This window comes from Phocoena sinus, chromosome 3 (genome assembly GCF_008692025.1).
Source record: "Phocoena sinus isolate mPhoSin1 chromosome 3, mPhoSin1.pri, whole genome shotgun sequence".
In the NCBI taxonomy this organism is placed as follows: domain Eukaryota; kingdom Metazoa; phylum Chordata; class Mammalia; order Artiodactyla; family Phocoenidae; genus Phocoena; species Phocoena sinus.
The window spans coordinates 21930038-21942960 of NC_045765.1; the positions used below are offsets into that span (position 1 = coordinate 21930038).

General features: G+C 42.9%; 1 protein-coding gene across 7 annotated transcripts in view; it reads right to left on the reverse strand.

Annotated features, from left to right (window-relative positions):
- Positions 1-463: 463 nt before the first annotated feature.
- Positions 464-12923, reverse strand: part of SFXN1 (sideroflexin 1) — a 55487-nt gene continuing 43027 nt past the window's right edge. For 6 of the 7 annotated variants that reach the window (XM_032626885.1, XM_032626884.1, XM_032626891.1 and 3 more), the window contains 4 exons: positions 12401-12450; positions 4967-5016; positions 4505-4552; positions 464-1008 (listed from right to left, as the gene is read on the reverse strand). In XM_032626885.1, coding sequence (XP_032482776.1) covers positions 912-1008; positions 4505-4552; positions 4967-5016; positions 12401-12450 — 245 coding nt within the window. In that variant the 3' untranslated portion in view covers positions 464-911. Of the gene's footprint in view, positions 1009-4504; positions 4553-4966; positions 12912-12923 lie in introns of all 7 variants that reach the window. The other variant, XR_004349221.1, reaches the window with a different exon arrangement.

Here is a 12923-nt window from a genome sequence, read left to right on the forward strand (position 1 = left end):
TGATATCTTCATAAGAATGTAAAATAGAATAAATTTCAAACTCAACCGAAGAAATCCACCAGCAATATGAAAGCATACAGCTGTTGACAGCAGGGACCTTTCACAATTGTCTATCACTCTGACTTCCGGGAGGTGTATGAAGGAGCTTTTATCCTACAAATGCAAAGAACTCATCATCTACTTCAGGTCGCCTCCAGCCCGAACTGGGCAGGAAAGTAAACTGTCCTTAATATTTACGAGTCATTTTCTTTTACAGTTTAGCTTCAGAGCTTTTGTGTTTTCTCAACTCACTACTGAGCTCTCCTTGATTTGAAACCAGAGTAGGATAAAAATTCAGTATTTTAAACAGATTTCCTTTTCATTGACTGACAGTCAATATACTGAACATCTACTCTATGCCTAGCGGTGCTTTTGAAAACTCTGGGTGAGGGTTGGGATATTGTCTTTTTTTTTTTTTTTTTTTGTGGTACGCGGGCCTCTCACTGTTGTGGCCTCTCCCGTTGCGGAGCACAGGCTCCGGACGCGCAGGCCCAGCGGCCATGGCTCTCGGGCCCAGCTGCTCCGCAGCATGTGGGATCTTCCCGGACCGGGGCATGAACCCATGTCCCCTGCATCGGCAGGCGGACTCTCAACCACTGCGCCACCAGGGAAGCCCGGGGATATTGTCTTTGAAAAAACAGTGACTACAAAAGCTACAGGAAGGGTGTTTCTGTAAATTATACCATGATTCAAATGTAAGGGGAGGCCACCCCAGGTGCTGTGCTGTAAGTAGCAGCTTGACTCTAAAAGGCTAATGTGGATCGTTAAAAGGTATCTGTCACCTGTCGACCAGAACCAGGATATTCCTTACCAACTTGGCTACACCACACTTGTGGTTGGTAGGATCCTCTGAAGATGTTTCTTTCCCTACTTTATAATCCCTTGTTAAAGTACACGCGCCGTAATTCAGGATGGGTCTCTTGGATCTTGGCTTGCAGCTCGGTCTCCAAGCTTGTCACAGACATGGAACTGGGAGAAGGGAGAAACGACAGACAGGGTCATTCCACGGGTGGAGGTGGGAATTAGAACCTGGAGAGAGGAGAGAGAGTAGCCCCACCCACCCCCTGTGACTGGGACAACAGAGTCCTGTTTGAAAAATGCTTCACATGCCCAGAAAACGAGTATCCTGTCCCTCTCAGAAAACTGTCACTAAATATCAAAGAAAGGCACCATCAAAACCCAACACTGAGGTACGCTTTTTACCTCTCATCTTATTAAAAGCCTTAAAAACCACTTTTGCCAGCAAGGAGGTATGGTGATGACACTCTCAGACCCTGATGGTATTGGAAAACAACCTGTGGTCACGCCACTTCCCAAGGAAAACAACATACATGTTCACCGTTAATTAAAAAAAGATATATGCACTCAGTGGAATTTTTTAGCACTACAAATTCACTTGCGTTAATCTGCTTTTGTCCACTGTATAGTAAAACATACTTATTCTAAAACTTTCAGAAAATACTAAAATGTATGAGAAAAAACATGTCTTGTTGACCACCGTTAGTGCTTGCTTTATACATTTAAAAATGTACTTGAATGTTTTATATGTGCATATGTATTAAGGATGAAGAAAAACTGTCCAGAAAAACTGTGGACATTTTGTTATTGAAAGCAACTCGTTTGCCCCTTTCCTGTTTGCCCATTTCTGTTGCCCTCTGATTGTAAAAGAACCTAATGACAGGGATGAGATCACTAGGCGATTAGCCTAACTCCTGACTTGTGCTGTCCTGAATGCACACCATGCCTTGTCTAACCTGTTGATTCTTTTCCTAGATAAAAAGAAGAATGAAGAAGTAAGCAGTTAAAAAAATGACTAGCTCTCTACCCCCAACGAATCCCCCTAAGCAATCCCGCAGGCAGATCATGTGGGCAAGATAACATGTGAAGAGACTCAGCCAGTCTGCACTCAACGGAGAATGATGCAGAATCCAGCTTCCTGCCTCGATGATTCGCTGAGATTCTTCCCCCTCCATTTTTTTCCCTTTAAAAACTGTCATGGCTGAGCAGAATCATCAGAGCTGGTCTCTGGACACAAGTCCACCATCTCCCCAGACTGCCAGCTTTTCTGATTAAAGCACCTTTCCTTTCTACTGACACCTGCCTCTTGAATTATTGGCTTCTGAGCGGCAAGCAGCCGAACCTGGGTTTGGTAACACTATATAATTAGTCTTTTAAAAAGATTAGTTCTTTAATATAGTTGAGATGTGGTAAACTCCGAGGTAAAAAAGGTAAGAGGCCTCTTGCCTTCCAAGATGGCCCACACTCTGTCTATGGAGTGTGTATCTCCCTGAATAAACCTTCTTTCACTTTACTAGGTCTTGCTCTTGAATTCTTGCCTGCACAAAGCCAAGAACCCACACTTGGCGGCCACCCCAGGGACACAGACATGACTTGGGATGTGACCATCCTCTCGCACCCCACTCTCTTTCCTGCAACATCTTTTCTGGCACCCAATGCGGGGCCTCAAAGGCCATAATCTCGATCTGCCTATTGGGCTATGGCTCCCCTCTGAAGGGTGGCTGGGACTTATCCTGAGCCATGTAGATTCGAGTAGCCCGTTAAGTGGCAGCTGACGTCGCCTGCAGGATCTGGCAGAGACCAGTTCTCTGGCCGTGAAGAAGTGCACTGAGGCCAAGGCTTTTCCCACTCAGTCTTTCTCGTTCTCCTATTGCTCTATCACTTTGGACTTGAAAAGATCCACCCAGATGACCACCAAACATCCAAATTATGACTGCGTGGCAAGTAACTGACAACTTGGTTGGGTCTAAAGAACTCCTGCCAGGGGGCTTATCTGGTGGCGCAGTGGTTGAGAATCTGCCTGCCAATGCAGGGGACACGGGTTCGAGCCCTGGTCTGGGAGGATCCCACATGCCGCGGAGCAACTAGGCCCGTGAGCCACAACTACTGAGCCTGCGCGTCTGGAGCCTGTGCTCCGCAACAGGAGAGGCTGCGATAGTGAGAGGCCCGCACACCGTGATGAAGAGTGGCCCCTGCTTGCTGCAACTAGAGAAAGCCCTCGCAGAGAAACGAAGACCCAGCACAGCCAAAAATAAAAAAAATTTAAAAAAAAAGGTAGGATACAGATTTATAAACATATGCAAAAAAGAGAAAAATTATGAATATAGAAAAAAACTAGAAAAAAACCACAATGGCTATTTTTTTTCCATATAGTGGGAACTTGGGTAATTTTAAAATCATGTTGCTGATGATAATGATAATGGGTGTGACTTAGTACTCAGTTTCCTGGTCCGACGTTATGCGTTTTAACCCTTATAAAAACCTGGCAAGTCAGGGATTATCCTAATTTTACAGATAAGGAAACTGGAGGTGTAACTGAGATTTGAAGTCAGATCTTTCTCGACCCAAATGCCATGTTCCTAAGTCACCGAGCACAAGGTCAAGGGCTGAACACACATTCCAATGCGCTATACTAATGAAATAAACATTTCTTACCTTAAGCCCTGAGATTCTGGGGTTTGTACAATTAAATAGGTATGAGTGCTTCTCTTTAGGAAACTCATCTGTATTGGGCTTCAACAGAGGTTCTGAAGGTCCCGCCCTCTTCAAAGGGGGCTTAGCTAGGCATCAAGGTGATAAAAGTTCCCTCTCCTTGAAATTTAAATCCCCAACTAAGAACAGTGGGGGTCAAAGGCAGAAGTGAAAGACCGGATAAAAGATGGATTTTTCTATCAGGTAGAGGGACCTGATGAAGTTAGTTCTAGAACAGAATACCTCATCCCAAACCCACTGTGAAAGCCTAGGGCATTAAAGGCCATATGTTTGGGGCCCGCTGGCCCACGAAGGATATTACAAGGGCAGGAGTCTGGTAACACAGACCACAGCAAAACAACAAAATGCTGCTCCTCTGTGCCTTGATGTTAGAATAGAAAAAAGCTGAAGCCTTAGATTTATGTGACGCTGATTTAATGCCTGTCAATGCAGTTCTTACATCAAAGGCAGGATTCAAGGGCAGCTTGTGATGAAAGACACGTGCACAATCAAGCTTTTAAGGCAAAAAAAGAAAAAAAAGAAAAAAAAAAACCCTAAGTAGGAAGAAGGGAAGCAAATATACCAACCACCAAAGCTAAGTGCATATAACTGCTGTCCCTGGGGGTGGAACTTAAATTCGAATATATCTGCATTATAGATGCATTTGCCAATGGATAGGACATCGAGTCATATTTAAATTTTTATAAGAGCAAATTGGCACCAGAGTTAACCTGAGTTTTACACAAGAATAAAGAATTTTCAAATATAACAGTAGCAGGTAGAAAAGAGCTGGGCAAAGAGAATTTTGATATTAAACAGACAAGCATTTCATTTCTGCCTCTTATCTCTTCCTTTTAGAGGCTTGGCTTCATTATTTTTTGAGACTCAACTTTCCTACTAGTGAAATGGACCTGTGTCTTCAACTGGTTTTTAGGATTAAAACGCATGATCACTCTGAAGAGTAACAAATACATACCTTTTCTGAGGAAACAGAGCACAGCACAGAGGTGTAGCAAATACCAAACTTAAAAAAAAAAAAAGAAAAGAATCAGAGCATTTTTGAAATGGTCGACTTTTCAGATTCTTTTTTATTATTTTACTTTGATAACAATCCCCTTTCTTTCATTCGAGTGTTATACTGCCTCCCAAAAATATGTCCTGTTCGTATCATTTTACTACCAAGGACTGCCAAAATATATATATATTTTTAAATCAAAGAGATAAAGGCATTTAAAAAAGAATCACACAAATAGCCCCAAATGTTGTAGGCTTCTCTAAAGACAGCTTATGTCTAGCTAATGACTGGGACCGTAAGTTCCAGATGTTCTGGGATGGTCTCATTTTCAAAACGTGTGTCCCATATTATCCCTCACATTTCATATGCTGTATACTTATCTTAAAAACAAGAAATTAATGACATCAAAGTAATTCTACTCACCAGAAGCCAACTAATCCGACCTGAATGGGCGCGCTCATCCATGGGAACCTCTGTGTTGAGAAATAAATTATTTTGAGTACTTTTTATACAGGCTCTTAGAAACAATTTCTTCTGCTGGTTAACTGGGACAGGAACCTCGCCACATTACAAGATCCAGCTGGAATGCGATTAGTGAAATGCAGGGGTAACTCTGTAACAGCGTTACAGTCAGTCCTGACTTCCCTCTTCGATCTGTCCAGGAATGCACAGGCAAAGATTAAGCGGCTTCTCGTTTTTCTCCCTTGCACATATAATCTGAGAGATGCCTGGCTATATGGGAGCTGAAGAAATGGTTATCCCTTAGCTATAATTTCTCTCCTGGCTGGGGGACTGTATCGCGTGGTTCCAAGCCTGGAAGACAATGCTGCAATCAAATCCCTGCCCTACCAGTCCATCCCCACCGTGGGAAAAGGGCACACGGTCTCCAACCTTTGGTTCCTTCTCTGTAAAATGAGGATCACGACAGCTTCCTAAAAGCGTGTGAGTGAAGATATGCCAGACAACATTCATAAAGCACCTAGTACCGTGCCCGGAACGTAGCAGAAATCCAACTGGTATCCCCCCTCCTCCTCTGCACCTTTCCTTTCTTGGGTTTAGTTGTTGTCGGTACGGCTAAAACCATTGCTGGCATGACAAGTTTTTGCCTGTCACTTTTTGGTTAATGGAAATGAATGAGTTGGTTGGTCTTTTAGAGAATAAGTGCTATTAGATTTTTAGCATTCAAAAGGGAGTTTTAAAAAAGCATAACATGCACTATAAAGAGCAACGAAATATACAGATTATATAAATAAGGCCACTGACAGAGCTGCAACCACGTTGTGAACTGGCTGTAATGAAATCAGCCAACTTAGTTAAGTGTCAGCACAAGCTGTTAAAAGATCATGACCCCAAGGAGGCTTGCGTGACAGGCATACCCTGGTCCCCGAGCAGACTCCTCTGGCGAAGAGGTACATCACATGGGTGAACGTGAAGGGAGAGAGGCGTGGACTGGAGAGGAAGAGAGAGATGTCATCAAGCAGAGACAGACCACGGAGCTCGCACAGAGGGGCCCCACCCCTCCAAGGAAAGCAGGAAAAGGAAATATTGTATCTGGGGCAACTGGCTCTGTCTGATGATGAAGGATTTTCATAAGGAGATGGTAAATCCTCTTCCTAGCACTTCCCAGATGTGTGTCATCTGGGCGGGTACACAGACTTGGTGATGGGAAGGCAAGCTAAGCCCTGAATGAGATCTTGAGGGAAGATGAACCCATGAGAGCCCATCCTCACGTCAAGTGGACTCTTGAACAGCTGTGTGTAATCTCAACAATGGATGTGTACAAACCAAAGGCTGACGGCGGCTTGTGCAGAGGGTTTTGTTGGAAAGGCTCTCGGTAACGACAAGGATCCTGGAGAATTCTGATCTCTCCCATGAAACCCAACCTGGATGTCATCCCTCCTCCCGACTCCTTCCCAGCATCCCATCCTGCCTCCTTCATCCCTACTTCTTAAACAGAACTTAGTCTGAGATTAAAGAAGTGAGCTGAGGATGTCTGGTTTTCCCCTAGATAATCACAGAACTCCGTGAGGGAGGGACACACCTTATTTAGCACAGAATTGTGCAAACAGAGGATATTTTAAATGAATTAAAGACAGTAATCACAAGTTTAAAAGATATATAGTCAATGAAGTAAAAGCTCAAAAAGTTAATATGAATAAATTCTTTCTCCTCCCAATGATTTTTCCTCCAACAGCTTTATGAGACACAATAAATTGTACATACTTACTGTGTATGATAGAAGTTCTGATATACGTATTCAGCTGTGAAGCCATCACCACAATCAAAATAATTAACAGAGCCATCATCCTTGATGTTTTCCTTGTTCCTTGTGCCCTTGGCAATTCCACCATCTTCCCTAAACCCCGCACCCATTCCCTGGCAACCTCTGATCTACTTTCTGTCATTATATACTAGGTTATAATTGCTAGGACTTTCTATACAGTATCTACTATTTTGTGTAATTGTTTTGAGATTCATTCATGCTCTTGTACGTATCCATACTTCAGGACTTCTTATTGCTGGGTTAGGTATTCCACTGCATGGAATGTATTGCTTTGCTACTCCATTCATTCTCCTGTTGATGAACATTTGGATTGTTTCCAGTTTGGGGCTATTACAAATAAAGCTGCTTTGAACATTTGTCTTTTATGGACATATGTTTTCCTTTCTTCCAGGTAAATACCTAGGAGTGAAATGGCTGGGTCACATGGTAAGCATATGTTTAACTTTTTAAGAAACTGCCAAACTATCCTCCAAAGTGGTTGTATCATTTTACATTCCCACCAGCAGGGGATGAGAGTTTCAGGTCCTCCACAGCCTTGTCAACACTTGTTATGGTCAGTCTTTTTGATTTTAGCCATTTCAATAGGCGTTTAACGGTAGCTAATGTGGTTTTAAACTTGAATTTCCCCAACGACTAAAGATACTGAGCATCTTTACATGTGATATTATTTTATATCTATATATACTTGGTGAAATGTCTGTTCAAACCTTTTGCCCTTTTTTTTTTTTAAAAAAAAACTGGTGGGATAGGGAGGGTGGGAGGGAGGGAGACGCAAGAGGGAAGAGATATGGGAACCTATGTATATGTATAACTGATTCACTTTGTTATAAAGCAGAAACTAACACACCATTGTAAAGCAATTATAATCCAATTAAAAAAATGCAAAAAAAAAACTGGGTTGTTTTCTTTAAAAATTATTGAGGACTCTTTATATATTCTGGATACAAGTCCTTTATCAGACACATACTTTGCGTAAATTTTCTCCCAGTCTGTTTCTTGTCTTTTCAATCTCTTTACAGTTTTCAAAAAACAGAACTTTAACATTTTGTTGAAGCCCAATTTGTCAATTTTTTCTTTTATGGACTGTGCTTTTGGTGTTATGTCTAAGAAATCTTTGCCCAAGTCTAGATCTCAAAGATGTTCTGCTACATTTTCTTCTAGAAGTTTGACAATTGTAGATTTTTACATTTAGATTCCATGAACTATTGGGAGTTGATTTTTATATATGGTACAGTCAGTTCCCTACACATGGCCCACATCCCAGGCAACCTGACCATCTGCAAGTCTCCCAACAAGCCGTGCTCTGTGTCTTCTCTGAGCTTCTGCAAAGCAGATGTCCCTGGCCAGTTGTCTTCAAGCCTCTGCCCACCTATGGCCGTTGGGGGCGAAACCTCTTCTATGCTCCCTCTGTGCCTCACGCTGTACTCACCATGTATTGGAACCATTTGCCCTGTGCCTCTCCCCACCACCATGCTATATGGTCCCTGAGGGCAGGGCCCAAGCCCTATTTCTCTGATGCTAGGACCTAGCACATTGCTTGGCATGCAACAGGCATTCAACAAAGGGCTGCTGGATAAAATAAATGAATGAACAAATAAACGCTACATTCACACTCCATTAGCAGACAATCCTGAAAATCTACTGAGTAGACAGAGCCGTCCACTTTTATTAAAGAAAATATAAATGAACTAGAACTTAAGGAACGAGCAGCTCTTATCTGACCCAGACCATATCAACTTTGTTCCCAATGAAAGTGCCAGCAAAGTAGAGAGGCCACAGGAGCTATTCTTCAGGAACACTGTTGGGAAAAGCACCAGATTTTAAGCAGTGAACTTTTTGGTTTACTGCAAAGATTTCTGTGAGTCACCTGCCCACAGCTGATGCTTTTTGCCAGCGCTCCATTTGGGAAAAGCTAAAGCGTGGGGGGAAGGATGAGTCATGCCGAAGGCTCCCCAAGCTCGCCGTTTAAAAAAGCCAAGAACATTCAATTCATTTCATGTTTGCAGAGGAGTCTGGTCATATTCAAGGTAAAAGCCCAGATAAGTACATCCTCGCAGAGAGGCACATCTGGCCGCTGGAGCTACGGGAACAATCAGAGGGCTAACCGACCCAGGCAGATGCCACCCACATGGACATGAACGGCTGAGGAGATGACCTCTAAGCCTTTGTAAAAGGGCTCAGAAAAGCCTGCCCTTCCAAATAGCATGTGAAAGTGCTTTGCAGATGGAAACATATGGATAGGAAGATAAGCGGCTCTGCCTATGCTTTTGTAATGGCCATAGGTATCAGTGAAGTCCTACAGTCCTCGCTACATGGGCAAATTGCAATATTTTGGTGTAACAGCCACCCTGAACATGGGAGTGGGATGTTATGTCTGAAGAGCTCAACGTTTAGCCATTGCTTTTTCAAAGCAACATCCTCCACAGAAGTCCAAACGAGTTCAGCTGCAGCCAGACCCTTTGTAGCTAGCGAGGTGCTCGGACTGACCCATGAGCTACTCTGACCGCCTCCCCCAACCCTGCCCCATGGCTTCTGATGCCAGCGGCCCCTTCCGGTTCCACATGAGGCCCTTCAGTAGTGGAGTGGGGCGGGCAGAGGGGAATCGAGGTGGCACACCTCTATATGATTATTGAAGGGTATGGTACCAAGCAAAGCTGAAAACCACAAACAAAAACAAGGGAGGAAAACACAATATTTATTCATGTATTGCTGTGAAAAGCCTAGGGCAGTGTGGCAACAGCGGCTAACTGCTCGTATCATTTGCTGGTTGCTTCACGGAAGAAAATGCCAGGCTGTATCTACAGCAATTTCTGTCTGTCCCAGCAAGAAAATGATACAATATGCCCAGCTATGTCTCCTGCCCAGTGTTTGTCACCAAGATATGAGAGTAACCGTGGCAACTTTTCCAACAACACTGAGACCCCAGGAGTTCAAAGGCACGACAGTTGGGAGAGTAAAGGACCAAGTTCATTTCACATGTCTTCCCCAGTGACCTAACTCTTTAGCATGAATGTAGGTTCGAATGCAGACTTTCCTACAGAATTTCTGGAATCCCACGCCATGATCAGCTCACATGTAAGCAGCCATGTGTGCTCAGTATCCACAGCCTGGAGTGAGACTCCGGGGAATAATGTCCCACCAGCAGTGGCGGCTGGCAAGATTAGGAGTCTCCACTCCAGAGCCGGGCTGCTGACATACCTCTGCTAACTGGGTGCTGGGTGACGTTTGAGAGGCAGAGAGAAGGGGATGGGAAAGCTTCAATGGTGGGGACACACTGTCACTGAAGGTGGCCTCCCAACTGCTCTCACAGTCACCTGCAAATTCACGACAATCACATATTATTGATGGAATGACCCACACTTGCAAAAGTATTCCTCTCTTGCAAAAGTTCACTTTTGTGCCAGACAAACTAACATGATGAGATGACAATTTCCAAGCCTTGTTATCTACCCAGAAATCTGGTCTTGCTTTAAAAACCTGATTCTGCTTAAATTCCAAAATTTAAGTTGGGAAGTTGGGTTTATTAAACATGGTTTTTGATTCTCCACTGTTCCCAAAGTTGGCATGCCAATACCTTAAGAAATTAACAACCAGGCAAAAATCCAAAGGTTGACTGGGTCAACATATGGCCTTGCAGAAAGACTATAATCCTAATGGCTTATCAGATCAAGAGCCAGCAGAGAAGAACCCAGGGCATCAATTCCATGTCTGCAAAGTTATGGATCCACTGGATGGGTCACTTCCTATTAGCATCCTGGAGGATAATGTTGATGGCCCCCTTTCTAAGTTCATTTGATAGGTTTTCTCCCTCAAAGCCTAAATTACGTCCCATAAGGAAAGCAGGGATGGATAGAGGAAGGAGCATTAATTTTTTTTTTTTTTTAGATTATTTGAAAATCACTGAAATGTCAAAGTTGGTGAGTTTTAGATGTCTACATAGGATCTAGTCACTGTTCAAGCACATACACTAATTCCTTTGGCAGCTTTAAAGAGTTCATCTGTTTACATAATTTGGTAATTTCAAGATCTAGTCCCTGTTCTAGTACATAAACGAATCCCTGAGCAGCTTTAAAGAATTAATCTTTTCTAAATTTTGCAGCAGAAACAGACTTCAGCAAAGCCTTTTCATGAATCCTCAAAATAAGGGCTTATCGAAGTAGGTAAATTATGTCAAATGAGGTCACATTTACATTTTGGTCATCACTAATAGCGTTACTGATTAAATCGGTGTAACTGTTTTATATTTTTGTTTAATCTTACACTTTAGGCTGTAGAAACCCTCACAGGAGATGGGACGGGGACTCAGAGCGCATTTGAGGATGCAGCCTCCTGGGGTGGCCCGGGGGTCTGTGGACACCCCTGGGAACGTTCCCAGGAGCAATGGGATAGTTCAATCACTACAGAGCCACTGTGACACCCTGTCTTGCAATTCACATCGACATGTAAGATTGCCAGAGGAAGAAGCTCAGGGAATATAATCTGCTCACGTACCCAAAGCTCCCAAGGAAGATGGGGAGGGGGCTGCTGAAGAGAGGGTCCCCTTTCCCTCACATGGGGTTGGTGCATCGACATGCCGGTCAAATGAGGCATGCAACACTACTGTTTTTTCAAAGCATACTTTCTTGGCTTATTTTTCTAAGAATGTGATTGTATTGAAAGTATTAAGTGTTGGCCTTAATTTTCCTCCTGGATGGAGCCCATAGGGTGAATAAAGGTCAATGAACATTTACCTGTTGGACACTTAGAATTCTCCTAATCACAGAAATCATTCAGGAGGTGTTTGGTCTGTGAACCATGTCCTTTTTTCAAAGTCCGATACTGTCCTCTCAGTGTGACGGTTCAGTCGCTAAGACCCAAAACAATTCACCCCAAGAGAGCTGCAGTGTTTACAACACACCTGCTCCTCCAGCAAGGAGCTGGACCCATTCCTCCCCGCAGGTGTAATGGTGTCAGTTTCTAAACACAGCAGGAGCCAAACGAGTCACCCTATCCCACTCTTTCCTACTTGTTACAAGAACTGGAAAGCTAAGATGTAGCATAAATATGATTGCATTAAATCATGGAAGTTACAAAAACAATGCAGACAATGCACAGAGATTTCTCAGTGACAGTTTCATCCTATAATATTTTCAGACCCTGAGGGGAGGTGGCTGATAGATTATTAGATATGATCACCAAAGAAAAATACGTCAGGGCACTAAATTCAGTGTTCTGTGAAGCTACTACCCCAGATTATTTTTTCCTTTCTGATAGTATGTATCGGGACTTACAAACAAATCATTCCAAATTCACACCATCTCCTCATTATTACCTAGCTAGGGATCCAACTGATGACTACGATGAATGTGTACCTGGGTTATAACCTCTCAAGAGGGGTGGGCAGCATTCAATAAATGAAGATTTATGAGAGCTTTTTCAAATATCTGATATTAGAAATAAAATATTCCCTGAAGTGCCCAATTGCCACTGGCCTTCAAATTCTTTACTCACTATTCATGTGGGAAATACTTCAGTTTGAAGTCTGAAAACAAACTGAAAGGACTGAGACAAGGATAAACAGAACTGGGGCTTACCTTGAGAAAGGCTTTCTTTTCCAAAGTGTTCATGATAAATGGAGGGATGGCTGGAAGTAAAGATAGATCCACTTAAATCTTCATGTCTATTTTCAGCTCACTTTTTTTTTTGTTCCCCCCAACAATTTCACAAAAGGCTTATATTACTTTTAGGCTATTTTCACACTGACAGAGTAAAAGTAATTGCAATAATTCTTTAAAATACCTTAGTATTTTTAAAAAAATCCATTGTTTCCATTCTCTAGATTTTTGAAAAATAACACAATGCTCTTTGCCAGCCAGAAAATTTTATGATCTTGAAGAGAACTTTATATCTAACATTAAATATGCAACAGTACAAACATCAGGAACTTCTCCCTCCTATACCAATGAAACAAATGCAGCCTTCCCGGGGTGTCCATCCCACGTAGAGTCCAGTATAAAGATTCCTGCTTTGAGTCACGCAGACCACTTGCTAGCTGGGTGATCCTGGAAAACACTTCTCTGAGCCTCAGTTTTCTGTTTTCCTCATCTATATAATAGG